General features: G+C 36.1%; 4 protein-coding genes across 5 annotated transcripts; 1 reads left to right on the top strand and 3 right to left on the bottom strand.

Annotated features, from left to right (window-relative positions):
• Positions 1–234: 234 nt before the first annotated feature.
• Positions 235–2180, bottom strand: LOC108221409 (F-box/LRR-repeat protein At3g26922). Its single transcript, XM_017395289.2, has 3 exons — positions 1107–2180; positions 840–995; positions 235–756 (listed from the first exon to the last, which is right to left on the bottom strand). Exons 1-3 carry the CDS (start codon positions 2007–2009, stop codon positions 421–423), a joined length of 1395 nt encoding a protein of 464 aa, XP_017250778.2. The 5' UTR covers positions 2010–2180; the 3' UTR covers positions 235–420.
• A 1945-nt stretch (positions 2181–4125) lies between these two features.
• On the bottom strand, positions 4126–6364 carry LOC135152948 (F-box/LRR-repeat protein At4g14103-like). The gene is made up of 4 exons (XM_064094377.1): positions 6223–6364; positions 5145–6111; positions 4903–5049; positions 4126–4823 (listed from the first exon to the last, which is right to left on the bottom strand). The coding sequence occupies exons 2-4, from the start codon at positions 6081–6083 to the stop codon at positions 4542–4544; spliced, it is 1368 nt and encodes a 455-aa protein (XP_063950447.1). The 5' UTR covers positions 6084–6111; positions 6223–6364; the 3' UTR covers positions 4126–4541.
• Positions 6365–14466: 8102 nt separating this feature from the next.
• LOC108220074 (uncharacterized) lies at positions 14467–17485 on the top strand. Its single transcript, XM_017393725.2, has 3 exons — positions 14467–15060; positions 16778–17038; positions 17113–17485. The coding sequence occupies exons 1-3, from the start codon at positions 14617–14619 to the stop codon at positions 17299–17301; spliced, it is 894 nt and encodes a 297-aa protein (XP_017249214.1). The 5' UTR covers positions 14467–14616; the 3' UTR covers positions 17302–17485.
• Positions 17486–17858: 373 nt separating this feature from the next.
• On the bottom strand, positions 17859–21087 carry LOC108221045 (F-box/kelch-repeat protein At1g30090). 2 transcript variants are annotated; one of them, XM_064094349.1, is made up of 2 exons: positions 19079–21087; positions 17859–18427 (listed from the first exon to the last, which is right to left on the bottom strand). In XM_064094349.1, exons 1-2 carry the CDS (start codon positions 20282–20284, stop codon positions 18407–18409), a joined length of 1227 nt encoding a protein of 408 aa, XP_063950419.1. In that variant the 5' UTR covers positions 20285–21087; the 3' UTR covers positions 17859–18406. The 2 variants fall into 2 exon arrangements, with proteins under 2 accessions (XP_063950419.1, XP_063950420.1); XM_064094350.1 differs by lacking the exon at positions 17859–18427 and having other exon boundaries at positions 18781–21087.

Below are 21087 nucleotides of genomic sequence, written 5' to 3'. Positions count from 1 at the left end.
TAAGGTATTTAATTCAGTTCGCGCTTATAAATTAGAAATAGCCTACCCACACGATGATATCAAAGTTTCCTGAAGCAACAAAAATATTGCCCTATATTATTAACAATGTGAATATGTAATGCTTAGCCTAAAGATTAGGTAAATATATCTAATCTCACTTTCTCCTGCATGCTCCAAAGCTCTGCTTTCCATTCAAACAAAAGACCAGACTTACCATATGCCACAATTAAGTAGTACTACGAAATCATTAAACATACAATAATATTTAATAAAAGAGTTTAAACATTATAAACATTCACTTGTACATATCATTACAGAGGACATATCTTTATCACTTATAAAGAACATTTCTTTATGATAATATCAAGGATAGAGGTTCTAAGAGCATCTAGGAAGTTCAAACATTTTCCTTCTACTTCATTAAGGACTAAGGTCAAGCTTGCAAGATGTCGAACACCTGTGAAATTCTAAAACTTTCTTTTTAATTTCACTGAGGATCAAGGGTCGGTGCCGCTTCCTTTTTATACCCACTGTCATTTCCTTTAACCACAAACGCGAACAATCAATGGACATCTTGTTCAAAACTCTAGCATGCTTAAGCATGTATTCAATGATGATTAACTCTTCAGTTGTTCCCCAAAAATCTCTAATTTCAATATTTTTAAGGTGAAAGGATAAACAAGCTGGAACAATTTCTGGTTTAATAAACGATAAGCGAGAACGTCTGCGTTCAGCATGGAAGCCCCTAGGAAGTCCCTATAATTAATAGAGAAATAAAAGTTTAATAATGCATGCCTAATATGCTTCTACTAAATGTAAAATCACGATGAACAACTCACATGTGGAAGGACAAGTTTAACCAGGACCAATGAACTTGCAAGTACTTTAGGCAGGAAAGACCAAGCAGCCCGCACAGCCTCCCCATTAAATGAAAGCTCCAAGTCAGTCAAGTTATGAAATATAGGAAGAGTATGTTTGTCAGCACCGCTGAGAGCCTTCAATGTCGAAACACAAAACACATGAAATTCATATCACATTCTAGCAAAGACAGTTAATTACTAGTTATCGTACAAATATCCAAAAATAAAAAAAATGATGATACCCACCACGACAGCATCGCTGCATAACGTCAGACGCCTGACATGAGGAATCATCTCAACAATTCCAAACAAGCGGTCTGTACGTACAGTGCTCAACTCCCGCTGTTCCACATAGTCATCAATAGTTGCCATTTCTAAAAACGGCATACGTGATTTAATCTCCACACCTTTTGATCTATTGATATAAAGATTCACTACAGCCGGCGCATCAATTACAAACATCAACTCAAATTCCTCATCAAAGAATTCAGAGTATTGTAACCGCAAAGTCTTCAAACCAGATCCAACAATGTTCACACGATTACCACTAAGACACGAGCAATCTTGAATCACTAACCTCTCAAGCACCGGACAATTGCTCAATAGCTTATCCCCCGACTCACTGCTCGAAAACACAACGCCACAAAGTTCAAGCACACCGAGCCTCGGCAGGGTAAGAATTTCAGGAACATCAATCAGAATATTCGAATTGAGGGTCAAAGCTTCAAGGGTTTCGCATTGGTAAACTTGTGTTGGTAATCTATATGGGTCCGTAAAATCAAGCGATAAGTTAATGACTTTGACATTGTAGCATCCAACAAGCCTACATAACCAAAAATCAACCCGACCCGCATCCATATCCTCGCTACAAGCGATACTAAATCTGTCGAGAACCGCATTATTTCTCCGCGCCGTCAACAGGTGATCAACGCATTTGAAGAAATTGGTAGGGTTTGCAGTAAAATCCTCATGGTTGAAATCAAGATTTGGGAGTGAGAGACAAAGATGCTTCCATCTATTCGAGAGAGAAGAAGTGAGTGCAGCGGATTTAAGGGGGAGAAAAGATAGAATGTGCAGGAGAAGTGAGTCAGGCAAATCGCTGATTCTATCAGGATTTGAGAGCTTTTGAAGTTTAGAATGTGAAGCCATTATCAGAAATGAAAGCTTGGAGGAGATGGAAGAACGAGAAGTGAAATGACAAGACGGCGCATCAACCGTATCGTATTTATAGTGTGTCCGGGGACGGGACAAATGGAGTCGCGACCTTTCGCCGAGTCTCTTCGCATCCCAATAGATTTCTTTCCATTTTTCACATATGTATTTGTGATGTGAGTCAACGAAAAACCCTTTATTTGAATTAGTTTTAACTAGGGCTGTAAATCGATACGGACTATCCGGTGTCTCAGCTCATATCCGGCTCGAAAATATGATACATGTCTCACATCCGTTTTGAAAACGATCCAAATCTGACGGAAAAATTAAGCCCGTATAATATATGATCCCGGATACGAGCACACCTATACCCGCTCAGATTCGGTCTCATATAATTTTTCATAATATGATCCTACCCGAATAACCGAATATGATCCACGGTTCATATTCGATTCAAACTCATATACATATTATATTTTAACACCATCATATTTGCAAATAAATAGTCATCATTTTATAAAATTATAATATCTTATTTAAGTTTATATCTTCATAAAATATGATTTATTTAATGTGATCATGCTTATTATCTTCATATATATTTAATAAATGACATATACCAACATATAATTATAAGTTTTAATTCAAAATTATTATACTCTATAATATTATGTTTACTTAGACTAAATGATAATTATTTGAACAACTGAAATAATAATGATATTTGATGTTAGTGGATCATATCCGGCTCATATTCAATGGATCATAAACTATCCGGTTAAAAAATAGAAAATACGATACTAGATCATATCCGGTTCAGATCCGAATCTCAAATACCCGGAATCAGTTTATACCTGAATAAAACGATCCCGGACCCAAATCTGAACAAACTAAAAATTTTACAGCCTTAGTTTTAACCGAACAAAGCCACAACTAATATTTATTATTTGAGGTTTTTAGAGACTCAACTTCTGAATAATTAATCAAAATAATTAAACTTTTTAATCAATCCAGTCATTTACTAATTGATGAATGAATGAATTTTAAAAAATTTTAACCACTTAAAGTAACACCTAAATTTTCGACTAATTATTCTTTCACAAATATAATTTAAACGAATCATATTTAAAGACAACGGCTAAATTTTGGACCATTCAAATTTATTCTTTCGGAAATTTAGTTCTACACCAATGGTATCGGATTTTCCCCAATCTTTATATAAATATTAGATTTAACTAATCAGATATTACCACCAAATTTTATATCGATTATATTTATTATTTGAATTTATTTATTTTTAATAATTAATAAAATTGTTATTTATTTTTAATCAATTAAAGTAACATCTTAATTTTACACCAGTCATACTAATTTTTTCACAATTAAATCTTAAATCAAAATCATATTAATTATTTCATAACTAAACTTTAGACCATTATATTTGGAGCCAACAACTAAATTAGATCACTCATATTATTCTTTCAAAAATTAAAATTGGACAAATCATATATATTCTTTGAGTATCTTTTTATATAGATTCTAACGCACACTCCAAATCTTATTTATATGCAAAATAAATTTTTAGCCGATCAGAAATTGTGACTAAATTTTAAATCAATCATATTTGTTAACTACTCCCTCTGTCCCGTTCATTTGTATACAGTTTTCTTTTTGGGACGTCCAATCAATTGTATACATTCCAAAAATAGCAACTTTTAATAATATAAAATACTCTTACACCAACTATTTTCTTCCATTATCTCTATTCTATAATACTATAAACACTTATTACACCCACTACATTTCTCCACTATTTTAAATCTATTATTAAATATAAATAGGTTCCACCACTATAATCACTTTCATCTAACTTTACTCATTTATACACTTTTTCCTCGACTCGGTATCCCAACCATTTGTATACAAATGGCGGGGACGGAGGGAGTATATCTCATCCATTTTCACTATTTCGCTTTACTTTTATGAAAGGTTTAGGGATTTTCTCCGAATATCCAAGTCTAGAAAGTATTTTGCAATTTTTGGCGAAAATACGAAGGTTCTATTTTGCAACCATATGTGTAACCGTTAGCACTATATCTGCAACCACAAAAGCAACTTTCAAAAAATCTGTTAAATAACATTTAGTTGAATCCATTGTCTGACATGAAACTATGAGATTCATATTCGGAAATGTCGATGATATTTTGATATTGCTTGCATCCCATATACTGTGACGACATAGTAAGCGCAACCAGATGCGATTCTCTCCTTCTTGAGCCCGAAAAATGGCCCTTCCAGTAGTTGAGGAGTATAGCGTGACATATAAATTGAGCTATTTGTTCCTGTACTTGTAATCCAAGTATGATAGATTGCTCCTTACAAACGAGTAGGCCTTGGGTCCGCCATTCCCACTTATATTGCATTGTTGTAATGGTTGGGACCTATCCACTGCCTCCAGTTTTCAAGACAAGTCTAGAAGACAATAGATCGAAGCAGAAGTAGTACCTCTTATTGTGTATCCATGTCCATTTATAAGAAAAGCTTGCAAGTTGATGAGGCCCTACGAAACTTGTAAAGCTTCTTCTGGATCTTTGCATCATCCGCCAAGAGGGAGCAATCAATTGACATCATTTCCAAAACTCTACCGTGCTTTAGCAAGTATTTAACAAGCGAAAACTCATCATTAATACCTTGGAAGTTTTTAATTTCTATGCTTTTGAGCTTTGAGGATAAGCAATCTGGAACACGATCTGGCGGACTCCATGAGAATCGGAAAAATTGACTTTGAGAGGAGAACTTGTCAACAAGTCCCTAACACATATGAGGGAAAAATCAATTTATACATGCAGACTCGTTTGTAAACTCGTCAAATATCAATTCAGTAACTCACCTGTGGAAATACAAGAGTTTCAAGGTTCGGTGCGCTGCCAAGTATGGATGGCAATAAAGTCCAGCCAGACCATGCATCAACAATGAGCTCCAGTTGATTCAAATCATGAAATGTGGGGAAACTAAAATCAGATGCGTAGCTGAGAGCCTTAAAAATATCAGGACAAAAAATGATAGTCACATATATCTGCAGTAGACATGGCAAATAATTCACATACTTTCGATTTAAAGTTTTATACTAACCCCTAGAGTACTTTGGCATAAAGTCAGATACTTGACATGAGAAATCTTTTTAAGAAGCCCAAACACGGAATCGCCATACACACTGCTCGGTACACTCCGTTCTACCTTCTGTGCCACGTCAATAGAAGCGGTTGTGATGGAAAACAAATTCTCCTTGATGAAAATACCTTCTGATGTCAATTCTCTAATATCAAGTGTCTCTAGAGCAGGTGTGTCAATCAAAATTGTAAGCTCAACATCTGTATCCAGATACGAATAGGAATCTAAGGAAAAGTTCTTCAATGCAGATCCACAAACACTTAAACAACAGCCACTAAGCCATTTGCAATTCTCAATAACTAAATCTTCAAGCACAGGACAACACCGTAAAAGCTTCTCAACAGACTCATAGCTGGCAAACTTAACACCGGTGAATTGAAGAAACTTGAGGCTAAAAAAACTAACATTTTCAGGAACATCGACCAATATCTTCCACTTGAGCCGGAAAACTTCAATACTCGTACACATATAAACATCTTCCACCAGTTTATATACCTCTCTAAAATTGAGGGTCAGGTTGATCTCTTTCACATTATGTCCAACCACAATACGAATCCACTCATCCACACGGGTCAGATGATAATTCCCAACACAATTCAAACTAAATCTCTCGAGATTCAAATCGTTTCCTCTAAGCATCAAAATTCTATCCACAAAGTTCATAAAGCTCACTTTTTGTCTAGAATCCCAACCAAACATGTCGCGATAAATCGAAACAGAATCATTAAAATCAAGATTAGGGAGGGACATAAAAGGGGACTTCCATCTCTTTGATAATACAGTGGTCCCCACAGCAGATTTAGTAGGAAGAAAAGAGAGGATGTGTGTGAGAATTGGGTCAGGCAAGTTACTAATTCTATCCTCATATGCAAGTTTTTCAAGTTTTGAGCTTGAACCCATGAGTTGTTTGAGTATTCTTTGCTATTATCTATCAAGAAACAAGAAAATGAAGCAACTAGGAATACATACAACAATTATACACACATAGGCATAAAACAAAAGTTGGACAAAATAAAATGAAATTTGGTGAAGATGGAACCTTTACAAAACAGTGAGATCGGGGATGATGACTGAGTCGTCTCGCTTCAATTGCAAGTTTGATCAGAAAAACTAGAAATCAATCAACAATGAGCTATAGACAAAGAGGAAAGTGTTAGCTCATAGGTCATAGCTGACCAAAGCTCCTTTTAATTATTTTACCATTATTTTTTTTCATTATATTATTTATTTCCACCAACAAACTTGTAGGAGTAGAATTTATCTTAACTTGCTTTCAAGAAAATATTATTATTGTTACTGTTCTTGTTATATCCTCAGTCAAAATGCTATATATATTTTAATATAACCTGGGAATTTTGCCCGCGCTTCGCGTGCGGGAACCCTCGTAAAAATTTGCTTTTGTTAACATTGTTAAATTCAAAAAATGTTAAAAAATTATACATGTGTATATATTACAACGATAAAAATAAAGTTAAATCCTGGAGAATTTTGGCTGTGCTACGCGTGCTTAGACCCTCGTAAAAAAATTTATTAATTTTATTAACTTCGTTAAATTCAAAAAATGGTATATAATTAGACATGTGTGTATACTGCATCGATAAAAACACTGTTAAACAACTATACAAAAGAGAATTAGGTTCGCGCTACGCGTGCTAAGACCCTGAATATTATATATATATATATATATATATATATATATATATATATATATATATTATCAATTGAAATTTTGAATATTAAATATTGAAAAATGAAAAGATGAAATTTAATAATATATCCAAATAATTGTATTGATAATGAGAGTATAATTTCGAAAAAGATTCGTTATATAACGAAAATTACACATTAAAATGTATTAAGCTAAGACTGTGATAAATATAACAAACATTCTTTAGATAAATAATTGGTAACTAATGATTTATTGTGATATTAATAATATTTTTTTATAAAATTTATTAATAATATATCATTTTAACAACATAAATAAGAATAACCCAACGAATCATGTACATTATTGAAATTAACTAAAAATTACAAATTCTTAATTCGTTAAATCATAAACCCATGTTGTGTTGTGTTTGTCACCATAACTTCTCAGTCTGAATAACACTTTAACTTCACATTTGTTATTTTTTATTCTTAATTTAAATGTAATAAAAAAAATACTATCTATATCATATAAATTAAAAATAAATTTATTACTACGTTTGCATAATTTTAACATATATATGTATATAGTGTGTTTAACGAATAAATTTACATACAAAACTCTATAATTTGTAATATACTGTCAAATGTTAAGATAAGTGTTTTATTCAATGATAACATCAAAATCAGACAATTAGATAATGTGTTAATCGCTCTCAGTAATATTTCTAAATTAAACAAAACAATAATTTCAAAGAAAAATGAAACAAAATAAAACCATAGATGGGTAGGCAAAAAAAATATTCAAAAAAAAAAAAAATGTCCGGAGCATGGACGATGATTTTGAAGTTATAATCAAATATTAGAATGGTTCCTTGCACCGCAAAGAACATAAAATTTTACAGTTCCAGAGACCACAACCAATGAAAACATTTTACTTTCTGAAAGAAAGGAATCATCTTGATCCCTTGGCGGCTGTGTGGCGGGAATATGCAGGAGGTTTGGACTCTGATGATCCAGATTGAATCCTCTGCCAAGCAGACAATCCACCTAGGCTTGTTACCAACCGGCTTGAGCGTCCCTCGACAAATTCACCAGAAGAGCTCAGTCTATTGTGGCTTGTGATCACAGCTCTTTTTGAAGAACTGCCATTTCGAGAAGCTTGTCCTTTTTCTGAATCAGCTAGCTGTAGGATTATTAGAATCAATAAGGCACAGACATACCAAAAGTTTTGACATTGCCGGGTTATAGCCATGCAACAATGAGGTTGCAGTGGAAGTTCATGCCAGACCTCTTTTTGCATTTTTCTTTACTAAAAGAGAAGCCAAATCTATTCTAGCAATATAAATATAAAAATATATAAAATTTCATCCCGTCATTTCACTGCAACAATCAAGCTGACACTCAATCTTACGCAAGGACTTATAGACATGCTTAGCTTACATAAGACATATGAATTATTTCTCAACAATCCTATAAACACGGGGATCAAGGAGAATAGGCCAATTATAGAATAACCGAGCTTCTAATTGAGAGAAGGGTATTGTATTCTTCATATGGGTATGAAGAATACAGAACCTATATATTTTAATATGGTTAAATGAATTAAAAACCACATTAGAGCCACACAACTAATCTCTGCTTCTGTTTTGTCACAGCTGAACTGCCATTTCAAAAAAAAATTAGTGGATGATCCGGAGGATTTCGGATCCTGTAGTAAAACATGAAGGAAGCAGTTCCTTTTTTTTCATGGGTCGGTACCCGTTTTGAATGGGTTGCTCCATAACTTTGTCAATTACACATAAGACCTTAGGATGAACTATGAAAAAAAATTGGGAAGGGTAAAACTGGTCATTTGCCAACTTGTTTGTATTCACAAATTAGGATTAGGATTAATTAGGATGTACTGCAATAACAAAAAAAAAAGTTTGATTCTAAATTCTAATATGTATTTAAACATATATAACTAATACTCATTAACGCTATATATTACCGTATAGAGTCTTGTTCATTGTTCACAACATCTACACAATAAAAACATACAACATCATACCACGCACGCATGAACACATATAGAGTATAAACAACGTCCCCGTTCTAATGACTATTATACGTGGAGAAGAATCACCATCCATCTTGACAGCCTAACCAATACACAAAACAGGAAGCGTATATATGGGTACAGTTTAAGCTACTTGGAGACAAACACAAATTAAGCATTTTGATCAATATTTTATGCAGCATCACTATTATGACCTCCCTTAATGTAGCCTCTTAATAACCATGACAAAGTCTTCTTCTTTTGCAAGGAACTTGTGGCTTCCCCTCTCGTAAGCAGCCTTGCAATAGCATTAGACTCATTCTGAGATGCACTCATGTTAGAAAATGGAGTTTTAAGTTCATAATTTTATTATGTTCTTGTTGTTAATTCCATAATCTAATGATTGGAAGTTGTTTCTAGATATCGGGACTTAAACTTTCATGTATGGGTTTAAGAATTTTCTTAATGAAATCCATAAGAGAAATGAAGTTGAAGTTAGTAGCTTGAAAGAGCTTGTTTTGAGAATGTATTGTTTGTCCCACATAGAAAGAAATAAAGGGGGTGTTGGCTTTATATAGTATAACACACATGGGTAGTGCATAACTACTAAGGTGTGCTATGGTGCGTGGTGTTCTCACGAGCCCACGCGCGCGCCGCCGCCCCGCCTCGGCACGGCACGTCACGACACGACACGACACGGGTCGAAGGGCGATTTGGGCGAATGTCTCGGCGTCTCGCGTACGCGAGGCGACCTGGGCGGGGGATTTTATTTCGGTTTTGATTTAATTTAATTAAATTATTTAATCAGTTGGGCTGGGTTAGTGTTTCTATTGGGCTCTCTTGGACTGGGTTCAATTCTTATGGGTCGAGTCAAGATACACTGAAACGGCTGGTTCAATGTGGGTTTTAATGTATAAAAACCGTTATTATTTTATTTAAATACAAATCATACGTTTTTGATTTATTTAATTAAATGGACGGTTTTTATTCGATATTAAATTGAGGTGTATCAGTTACACTTAGCCTCTCCTATAAATAGAGGCCTAAGCAGCTGATTGTTATACAGTACACACCTTACATTCTCTCTTCTTCACTACCTCTCTGCTCTCTCTCCCTCTCTCATACACTAGTCAGTTCGTGGTTTCCCGGCGAGTGAGGAGCAAGTCGCTGTTGAGCTTTGGAGGTGCTGCTTAACCAAAGCTCTGTGCTGTTTTATCCTGGAGGAGGTGTTGCAAGCATCCCCAATGCAGCAGGTGGGGGCAATAATCTCTTCAAGAGCAGTCAGGTCTTCGTATAAGGCCTGACGACTCAGCTGTTCTTGTGATTTTCTTGTTGTACATGTTGTTGGCTCAAGCTATGGCTACTGGTACAACTTCTTTCCTTCCTCTATTCTTACGGTCACTGATATGCATGTGTTTTACCTTCACGTTTTGTTTCAACTTGCTTGGCCTTGGCTTGTTTAATATGATATATAACTGCCTCTATGTTGCTATAGTAATCAATATTTACAACATTCTTGAAGAGATTATTTGTTATATAATATTTAGCATAATGTCGAGTGAAACTGAGGTTCCCGTTGTTGTTGGTGGTGGTAGTTCTGGTGCATCTGTTGTGGCCATTGATTGGACCACTTACAGTTTTCCACAAGCCATTGAATTAACTGGCTTGCCAGAGAAGTTCAATGGTGGTGTAGGCTTTTCTCGCTGGCAGAAAAGAATGAAGTTGTGGTTGACTATAAAGGGTCTATGGCCTGTTCTGGAGTATGAGAAACCAGTGGTGGATCAAGAGAAGGCTGAAACTGTTAAGGGCTTTGCGAAGTGGGCTGAGAAGGATGGTGTGGCCAGGGCGGCCATTCTGGCTGCTCTCACTAACACATTGTTTGATGTGTATTCCTCTGATGCCTACTCTGCAAAACTCTTATGGGAGAAGCTGGACCAGACACATAATACTGACTCTCAGGGTCTTGAGAAGTATTCTGTGGCTAAGTTCCTTGAATTCAAGCTGGTGGACAACAAGTCCATGACTGAGCAAGTGCATGAATTCGAGATGATAGTGCATGCTTTGAAGGAGTCCGGAATGGACCTCCCTGAAAAGTTCAAGGTTATGAGTGTGATTGAAAAGCTTCCGAAGTCTTGGGAGGAGTTCTCTCTCTCCCTGAAAAGACAGAAAGGAGAGATCACCTGGACCAACCTGATGCTGGACATCTCGGTTCAAGAACAACACAAGTCCAAACAAGGACATGTGATGCCAACTGAGGCCGGGAGCTCGAAGGTAAATGTAGCAACTGTAGGACAGAAAAGGAAGGGTGTGGCGAAGAAAGTTAGCGCTAATAAACCTAAGAGTGACAAGGACAAGGCCAAGAAACCCAAGGCAAACAAACCGTGTTGGTCTTGTGGGCAGGTTGGGCACTGGAGTAAGGACTGCCCTACAAAGAAGGCGAAGAAGGCTGAGGTGGTAGCACAAGCGAATGCTGTGCTTGCAACTACAAGTGGGCCCGTAGTGAACATGGTTGTTGGTGAGGCTACGGCTTCTGAAACCAACGCAGACCGGTATGTTTCCTACAACCCTGTATTATTTTCTACCTATCTGTCAAATGAATGGTTGATAGATACTGGAGCTAATGTGCATATTTGTGCTGATATTAGTTTATTTGTATCTTATCAACAGAGTCATAGCTTGACAGTGACGATGGGGAATGCTAGTGCTGCTCAAGTACATGGAATAGGAAACGTAGACCTGAAGTTCCCTTCTGGACGTATTCTATCCCTAACTAGAGTGCATTATGTTCCCGACATGCGTAGAAATATAATAAGTGGAAGCTGTTTAGTTTCCAATGGCTTTGAAATTTCCTTCAAGTGTAATAAAGTAGTTCTTATTCACACTGGTACATTTTTTGGCAAGGGTTACTTGTCAAATGGTTTGTTTGTAATAAATGCTGAACCCATTTTGGGTACACTAAATAATGTTATTCTTCCTTCTGTGAATTGTGTTGAATCCTCAAGTTTATGGCATGCTAGACTAGGTCACTTAAACTTTGGTGCTCTTAAGAATATGATGAACTTAGAGTTGATTCCAAAACATACCATAGAAAAGAATTCTAAATGTCAAGTATGTGTGTCAGCTAAACAAATAAGGAAACCTTTTCATAACATTGTTAGGGATTCAGACTTGTTAGATTTAGTACACACTGATATTTGTGAATTTGGTGGTGTGTTAACTAAAGACCAGTTTAGATACTTCATTACCTTTATTGATGATAGTAGTAGATATTGTTATGTTTATTTACTTAAACATAAGGATGAAGCACTTAGTAAATTCATTATATATAAAACTGAAGTTGAAAAACAAACTAGTAAAGTACTTAAACGTTTGAGATCTGACAGAGGTGGTGAGTATACAAGTAACTCCTTTAATGAATTTTGTGAAAACAATGGTATAGTTCATGAAGTTACTCCACCATACACACCTGAGTCTAATGGGGTCGCTGAGCGAAAGAACAGAACATTTAAAGATATGATTAATAGTATGCTAATTAACTCTGGGTTGCCTAAATACATGTGGGGAGAGGCTCTAAATACGGCTTGCCATATTTTGAATAGAGTTCCTCTGAAACACATGGATAAGACACCTTTAGAGTTATGGAAAGGCAGGATGACTAGTCTTAAGTATCTTCGTGTGTGGGGGTGCCTTGCTAAGGTGCTTGTCCCTGAACACAAGAGAAAGAAACTAGGTCCAAAGACTGTTGATTGTATCTTTCTGGGCTATCTTGAGACCACTACAGCTATGAGATTTTTAGTAATAAAATCTGACATAGATGGTATAGTGGTTAATACGATAGTTGAATTTCGTGATGCTACATTCTTTGAGGATGTCTACCCTATGAAGACTGGTATACCTCAAGAGACCTATGATAAGGATCCTACTCACACATCAAGTTCTATTCCCGATCATGTGGAAAAGATGACAAATGTGGGGGCGGAACCTGGTAGTAGTTCTACTCCTAATGAAGTAGAGGAACCAAGGAGAAGTAAGCGTGCAAAGGTAGTTAAGGATTTTGGAAGTGATTTTATCACTTACAATGTCGAGGACGAACCTTTAACTTTCCGACAAGCTATGGACTCTTCGGAGTCTAGGCATTGGAAGGGTGCTGTAAAGAGTGAAATTGACTCTATTGTTTCTAATGGAACATGGGAGTTGGTTGATCTCCCTCCTGGGTGCTCTACTATTGGGTGCAAGTGGGTCTTCAAGAGGAAGTTGAACCCTGACGACTCAGCTGTTCTTGTGATTTTCTTGTTGTACATGTTGTTGGCTCAAGCTATGGCTACTGGTACAACTTCTTTCCTTCCTCTATTCTTACGGTCACTGATATGCATGTGTTTTACCTTCACGTTTTGTTTCAACTTGCTTGGCCTTGGCTTGTTTAATATGATATATAACTGCCTCTATGTTGCTATAGTAATCAATATTTACAACAACTCATTGCCAACACAATATCGTAGAAATCTCACTCAGCCTCCTTGCCACCAGCTTCATCTCCCACAACTGTCTTTTAGCCTCTAGTCCCTTTCCAGCACAGATATCCCTAAAATTTCCTTCCTGGGAACAAAATTTAAAAGATATGTCACAGTTTAACAACGTAAAACAACTCAAATACATATATAGTAAATTTCAACAAAGCTACATAAGTCGAGAAACCCAGCCATTTACACGATTAATTGGCTCATATGAAATAAAAATTAGCGAGGACCTACAGTGACAGAAAAGAAGAGAACTACAGGGATTTGCAGTTCAATTAATACCAAGCTACTATGACAATATAGCAAGCAATTAACTATAGAAATGTAATCTGAAAACAATATCTAAAACAATTTACAAATGAAAAGCATATTAACCCGTGCCAATAGCTCTCAATTATGGAAGCAGACTGTCAATTCTAGCCTGTCAGAATACAATCTGTACAAAAAACACTGCCAGCATAATAGTCGAAATAAGAAGTCATCAATGATTTTTTGATAAAATTAAAATATAATCGATAAATTAAAAATTTATTTTATGAAATTTAATCAAAAATTATTTAATAAATATTCAATCAATCAGAAATTTTTCTACAACATATCTCAAACACAAAAAATGACTTATCATGTGACAAGATGTACGCGGGAATTTTGTAGAAATCTAAGGCTGTGTTCACTTCATAGAATCGACTGAGGGGAGAATGGAATGAAAAGTTATATAGAAGTTTTAAGGAGAAAGAAGAAAGTAAGAAATAAAAATGACAAGATATGAATGTAGTTAAATTTTTTGTGAGAAAGATCGTGAAGAAACATGATGTAAAAAATGGAATGAGTATTCTTTCCAAAACATGTGGGTTAGAGTTATAGTTAAAATAGTATGATTGAGATGACTGAAAAAATGAAAATTATATATATTTTTCTTATCAACACCATTTTAAAGTACAAAATTCATTCCATTCTCATTCAATTCCATTCGCTCTAAGTAAACACAACCTAAGTATTTGAAGATATGATAAAATAAAGTTTATTCATAGTTCGCAACATGAAAATGTTGGCACAAAACACACCATGCATTTTATATGTCAAGCGTCAACAATACATGTTCATATTATCTTATTTCTGTGGCCATGAAATTATGCAGCTGCCCTTCTCAACATCTTCTTCTTCTCCTTCCCACTTGTTACTTCCTCTTCTCTCTTAAATCTCAACCATAACAACAGGCGCAGCATAAATGGCCTCTGTAGCTCCAAAGCTGAGCTCAACTTTTCACTCTTACCCACCTTCACAGCTTTCAAAACTACCTCTCAATCTCCTTCCTTTCATCTCCACAACTTCAAAAAAGTGCAAGATTACAAACAAACTATTCATTTCAAGCACACCCCAGTTGGGAAACAAGAGTAAGAAAAGCAATGCACTAGTTGTTTGCCAGGCCACACAAGTGTCTGTGGCAGAGGACTCTGGTGGTGGTGGTGGTGGTGGTGTAAGTGATGATGGGAGGAATTGGATTCCGGTGGTTCCATTGGCTGCATTGCCTAAAGGAGAGAGGAGAGTGATCATACAGAATGATGAGGATATTTTGTTGCTGTGGTATAAAGATGAGGTTTTGGCTATTGAGAATAGATCACCTGCTGAGGGTGCTTATACTGAAGGCCTCCTCAATGCTAAGCTCACTCAGGTAAGCCTTGTTGTCTCTTGCCTTTCCTATTTTTTTACTTCTCAATTTATGTGTTTGTTGTTAGTTCTGTGATAAGGGAAAATTTCAGCTTAATTTCATGTTGTTCTAGATCAATTGAAATTCTATACATAATATGATTATGCAAACTTAAGTGAATGAAATGGTGATAATCAGATAACAAATTGATTATTGGGTTTTATCTATATAATCTTGTGGATATTGAGTTGGGTTTTGATGCTATTCATTCTTGAATTTAGAGTTGCAGTATTGTTGCCTTGTTGAAAGGATGCTATTCATTCTTAAGTGTTTAACATTCAATGTCAATTTTTTGTTGATTTTGTTTTCTTTAGTTAAATGGGACTTGCACAAGGTAACATGGTAAATAAATTCCTTCTAAAAGATAATTAGACATCTCCTGTAGTAGTTCCAATCAACAATCAGGAATCCATGTAGGGAAGTTCTAGCTTATGTTACAGATCCCCAACTTTATTGAAACTACAATTGTCCGGAACTCTGCAAGTTGTGGGAGATGGATTCTTCGTTTAACAAACCTGTGGAATTTGTGCTGGACTCTTCAATTTACAGTTCCCTGCTCGGATACTTGGTTAGGCTTGGGTGAACCTAGGTTCATTATAACTAGAGTATATTGCAAAACGCACCTCCCTGGTTTTTGCGAAAAGCACTTTTTACCCTAGACTTTCCAAAATTGCACTATCCACCCCGATAATTGTTTTGGCGCGGCATTTTAGACCCTTCCGTTAAATATATCCGTTACCGTTAGTTAATGCTGAGGGTATGCTTGGTATTTCAGTTTTTTTTTTAATTAAATGCTGAGCAACGGTCTTATTCATGTTGGCTTTATATACACACACTACATACAACCCACAACATCTTCTTCTCTTTTCTCTTCGTTTTTTTTCCTTCTTCTTCAAATCGGCTTACTGAATCATGGCTTACTGAATCTTCTTCTCTTTATCCTCTTTCCAAAGGTCACCATCATTTCGGGCTTGAACGCCGGTCCTTAAACGCCCTCTCATTGTTGTTAATTACAAAGCTTCAAAAAGTTTAGTGCAAGTATATCGATTCTAGGGTTTTGATCGCAAGGTTTAGTTGGGGGAGATGGAGCGACTTCTGGATTGGGGGGGGGGGGGGGTGTTTATGTCTCAATTTGGGAGGGAATTAGATATTTAGGGTAAAAAATTAGAAAAATAGAAGTGGACTGTAAAGCCCTCGGTGAAATTACAGCTTTACCCTTAAATTTTAACGTTAACGGGAGAGACTAACGGTTGTGGTCAAATCAGGTGCATACTGCTGCGCTTTTCAAATGATGGGGGTGGATAGTGCAATTTTGGAAAGTCTAGGGTAAAAAGTGGTTTTCGCAAAAACCAGGGGGGTGCGTTTTGCAATATACTCTTATAACTATTCAATGTATCTGTAGATGATAACACGATACATTTACTTGTTTGATCATGTTTTTTTTAACAAGTAGGTTTCTGAGGAGTTGGACTTTATTAAGTCCGACCCTGAATTTAGATGTGTTTTGGTAGTTTACATAACCTTCTATCTAAAAGGGGAGCAGGTTCAAAAATTCTTAACCATGTCCCTGTAATGGACTAATGGGGGGTGATCGGATGAGACTCTGTCACCGAGCTTTTTCTTACTTTAATCTTCAGTATCTAGATTGCTGCTGATAACTAGCTTTCTTCTTGTCCTCCAGGATGGCTGCATTGTCTGCCCATCAACAGACAGCACTTTTGATTTGCGAACTGGAGCTGTGAGGGATTGGTACCCAAAAAACCCAGTGCTAAGAGCCCTTACACCAATTTTAAGAACTTTATACATATACCCGGTGAAAACTGATGGTGAGAACATTTACATTAGCATGGGCGGAGGTGCTAGCTCAGATGCATCTGCAGAGATTGTTTTTAGTGGAAGAGCACAGCCTGGTGCCACAGCTACTAATGTCAATGTGGAAGAGGTAAGAAAAGCATCAAAGCTTCTTAAAGTCCTTTTCTTACAGGGTCAGTTTATAAAATTTATGTTGTGATTCAGGTGAGGATGGTGGTAGATGAGGAGGCTGGAGGTTTTGGATTCACGGAGAGAAATGAAGTGATTAACGGGAAGGCTGCTATAATTGGCTTACTTTGCCTAATAGATTTCGAGCTCTTAACTGGTGAAGGTCTCCTCAAGGGGACAGGATTCTTGGACTTCATCTATTCTGTATCAAATGCTCTAAGCTAGAAGCTTCTGTACTTCATTTGCGCAAGGAAGTGATATATACATAAATATACTTAAGATAACCGTTTTCTCATTCTTTTCACAACTGTAATGTTGTTTTCTCTGAACCATGTTCATTCTAGAATCGGTTTTTATTAGTAAGTTGTTCGTTTTATAAATGTATCAGATTTCTTTTTTTTTTCTTCCATCTTTGACGAGTGAAAATCTAAAGAGTTAATTACAGTTTATAAGCCTTGATTTTTCTTATTTTTTTTAATAAGCCGAAATATATTAATTGAAAATTCATGGCTAACCATGAGTCCGTTTGGCTGAACTTATGACTTAACGTAACTTATGACTTAACGTGACTTATCTGATAAGCTGGGAGTTTTAAAATGTCTGTTGGGGTAATCTTGACTTATCAACGACTTATGGATTATTAGAAATATAAAAATTAAAATTAAAATGTTTTATGAATAATTTATGACTTATGGATAATTTTTATTAAAAAAAATTCAAAATAATTAAGTCACTGACAAAAGTACCTCAAACTAACTTCTGCCTTTAAGTCAGCTTCTGGCTTATTTCTGACTTTAAGCCGGCTTTTGGCTTATTACACAAACAGACATTTTTCAACTTAAAGTCGGGAACAGCTTTAAGCCGCAGCTTAAAGCTGCCACAAACGGCCTCATGGAGGCATACTATAAGCCACTGCCTTTTAGCCACTGCAAGCTTACAGATACTAAAACAAAACCAAATCTTCCCCATTAAAACTGATAAGACAAGTGCCGGAAAGTTACTCCAAGTCTGAGCGCTAGAGTTGTAAATCCGGTGTAGAAGTGGACGTACTAGGAAGGCCTGCAGTTCTAAACTGAATCGAACCAAGAACTGCCTGAGTTAGAACATCTTTTACTAACACTCCCGGAGAGATTACTTCCCATAAATTAATATGCATTTGTCAAAAGCATTACTGAACTTGATCAGAAAGCCCTCTTTCAGATTTTTAATCGCCTGAGTAGTCAGAGTACCATCCTTTGAGAAAATGCAGGTGCCAACCTCCTTGCCTTTCCCTTTAGAATTGACATTGCTGCTCGTACCAAATATAGTCATAGTGGAACGATACCCGCATTTACTCATGCATAATTGCATACTAGTCAATTTATTTTAATAAGTTTCTGATTAGTAATATAAAACAATAAGAGCAAAAGTTAATGTAACTTTAACCAGAAAGCTAACTACACAAGTATCCAGAATAACCAAAAGAATTTATGCAATAATGGTGGCAATATCGGATAATTTCCAGGCAAATCATCAGAATGCAACAATATGATATCCTATGATTTGAGGAAATATGTAGCAACAAAGTCTCAACCGCTGTTACTATATCTGTGGAGTAACTACAAATTTTCTCATATAAAACGTTAAAACAAAGCAGTAAAAAGTAAAAATTATGTTATACTTGCATACTATTATAACAGTTTAACACCATACCAGGACAGAACATTACTTTCAACCAGGAACAGGGAAATATATATTATTGTTAGACTCATTCAAAATGCAGTCTGTTATTTCTGGAGATTAGCTTGCCCTTTGACAAGCAAAGTGGACAAGATAAGGTACATAAATAAGTACAAAAACGCTCGAGACTAGTACATCAGTAGAAACATTTAGAACCATATCACACAACTACCGGCCTATCATAACAGTACTGCAGTACTTCGGCATTTTACTATATTTACACAGGAGCAACAAAAAGAAAAGCACCACAGCAAATAAAATTCGTGATTTAAGCAAAGAGAACCTGTGCACTTGTAGGAACCAAATTAGAGAAGGCTGCAGGGGCATCCACCACTTGCCATTGAACAGAAAAGTTCCACTGATTCTCAGGAGTTATTGCTTGCTTCGTTCTTGAGATATGACCCACAGCAACATGAAGATTTCGACCCACAACATATATTCTGGACTCACAGCAATTGACAGAGAATGGCTTGCAAATTTGCTCGGGTAACGGAGCACCAGCAACAGCCTCCCAACAATCAGTATTTGTATAGTAAACTTTGAGTTTAATCCTTTCATGCTCTGAAACTACAAATAAATGATCATAGACCACAGCACTAGTACCAGTCCACCCTTCTCTCAGCCCGGCAGCCATGCTCTTCCAGGTATCTGTTTTAGGGTCATATATTTGACCTCTAGGTACCACATAAAAGGGCCAAAACCAGCCTTCAGTGACAAGAAGCTTTCCGTTGAGACCTGCAGCATCATAAGAAGCCATATTTGTACCCATGCTTGCAATAGGTCGCCAAATACCCTTACGAGGATCCATAACTTCAGCTGAATTTAGTTCAAAAAGATCCGTGCTATTTCCTCCAGCTACATAAATCATTCCACCAACAACCCCACTAGCAAAAAATGATCGTGCTGTGATCATTTTTCTCATTACAGTCCAACGATTCCTCTGTACTTCATATTTCAATACCACATTCAGAGGGCAATCAACATCAGAGACCACACCCCCACATACATAGAGAGCACCCTCTTGGGGCATCGAAACACACCTAAACCCATGCGGGCAAACCTTTTCTTTGCAAGGCATTGCAGGAATAGAGTGCCAAGTGAATTTCTTCATATCAAAGACCTGCCACTCAATCTTTCCGGTACATTTGTGAAACGCAAAAACAAATAACCAGGGATCATGAAAACCAAACTCCTTTCTCCGTGAAAAAAATACTTCCTTACTTCCAAGCAACTGATACCAGCGTCTAGAAACAGATTTGCAAGACGTATGGCTTTCTACTGGAAGCCGGAGAAGACAATTGTGTGCAATATCATCCGGAAGGCCTGGAATGAGAGGCTCACCCCTAAGCTCCAATTCTGCTTCTACAGAAGAATCAAACAACGATGACCGTAGTGCAGCTAATCTAAACTTTGGGGACAATGTCATCTGGGAATCACCTAGCTTATGCACTGGTGCTTGCTGAGATGAAACTCTTACCCTTTGCATCATTCTCTAACTACCATACAAAAATAATCTTTAGCTAGTTTCTGATGGAAGTGTTGGAACTCCTCAAGTGCTTCCCTCAACACGAACTATAATCCTATATTCAGTATTCAAGAACAAATCAACTTATTTCCGAGACCCCCCTTTACAATCTTCACCAATCTAAAACTCACACTGACAAATAAAAAGCAAAAAAATTTATCAGCTACAACATACAATTTCAAATTAATTTCCAATCGATTCTTTCCTTTAAATCAAATAAAGCACACAACTTGAGCATAAAAAACACACACACATAATCAAACAAAATAAAGCAGATGAAACACCAAATCAAACAAAAACAAAACAAACCACCTCACAAACAGCTAATCCACAATCATTTCAAACCCGCAATAAATACTAAACAAAATCAAAAACCGACTTCCTAAATCACCAACTTGATCAGATTAAATACTCCACACCAACAATCAATCAAAAAACAAAAACCCAACTCAAGCATATAGGTAAGAGCATCTCCAAGAGTTAAGAACTGTTAGCTAAAAATCTTACGTCATTCTATGTGTCATCTAGTTGGCTCTTTTAGATAATATGTAAAAAAAGTTGCACTCCAACCATCACCTTTTAGCAAAAAAATTATAGATAACAAAGTATCATTCAATAGATTTGTTGATCCAAAAAAGCAATTAGGTATAATTTTAGCTTATAACAATTATAAATAACACCATTGGAGTGAAAACTTTTACTGTTAGCAAAAATTTTGTATAATCCATTTAGATAAGCATTATAGCTAATGAATTTAAATATTAGCC

Source organism: Daucus carota, chromosome 5 (assembly GCF_001625215.2).
Source record: "Daucus carota subsp. sativus chromosome 5, DH1 v3.0, whole genome shotgun sequence".
Classification (NCBI taxonomy): Eukaryota; Viridiplantae; Streptophyta; class Magnoliopsida; order Apiales; family Apiaceae; genus Daucus; species Daucus carota.
Note: the sequence above shows the minus strand (reverse complement) of the source record. Positions and strands in the feature narration are given on the sequence as shown.

Bases quoted from the DNA above. Each gene is read 5' to 3' on its own strand.
- LOC135152948 (XM_064094377.1), bottom strand. From the start codon at position 6,083: ATGGGTTCAAGCTCAAAACTTGAAAAACTTGCATATGAGGATAGAATT. The intron at 5,050-5,144 runs GTTAGTATAAAA...GATATTTTTAAG, and splicing joins TATGCCAAAGTACTCTAGGG to GCTCTCAGCTACGCATCTGA. The intron at 4,824-4,902 runs GTGAGTTACTGA...CATATGTGTTAG, and splicing joins AAACTCTTGTATTTCCACAG to GGACTTGTTGACAAGTTCTC.
- LOC108221045 (XM_064094349.1), bottom strand. From the start codon at position 20,284: ATGATGCAAAGGGTAAGAGTTTCATCTCAGCAAGCACCAGTGCATAAG. The intron at 18,428-19,078 runs GTTCTCTTTGCT...TAAATTGACTAG, and splicing joins TGGTTCCTACAAGTGCACAG to TATGCAATTATGCATGAGTA.
- LOC108220074 (XM_017393725.2), top strand. From the start codon at position 14,617: ATGGCCTCTGTAGCTCCAAAGCTGAGCTCAACTTTTCACTCTTACCCA. The intron at 15,061-16,777 runs GTAAGCCTTGTT...CTTGTCCTCCAG, and splicing joins TCAATGCTAAGCTCACTCAG to GATGGCTGCATTGTCTGCCC. The intron at 17,039-17,112 runs GTAAGAAAAGCA...GTTGTGATTCAG, and splicing joins CTAATGTCAATGTGGAAGAG to GTGAGGATGGTGGTAGATGA.
- LOC108221409 (XM_017395289.2), bottom strand. From the start codon at position 2,009: ATGGCTTCACATTCTAAACTTCAAAAGCTCTCAAATCCTGATAGAATC. The intron at 996-1,106 runs GTGGGTATCATC...TCGACATTGAAG, and splicing joins TATGCAGCGATGCTGTCGTG to GCTCTCAGCGGTGCTGACAA. The intron at 757-839 runs GTGAGTTGTTCA...TATTAATTATAG, and splicing joins TTAAACTTGTCCTTCCACAT to GGACTTCCTAGGGGCTTCCA.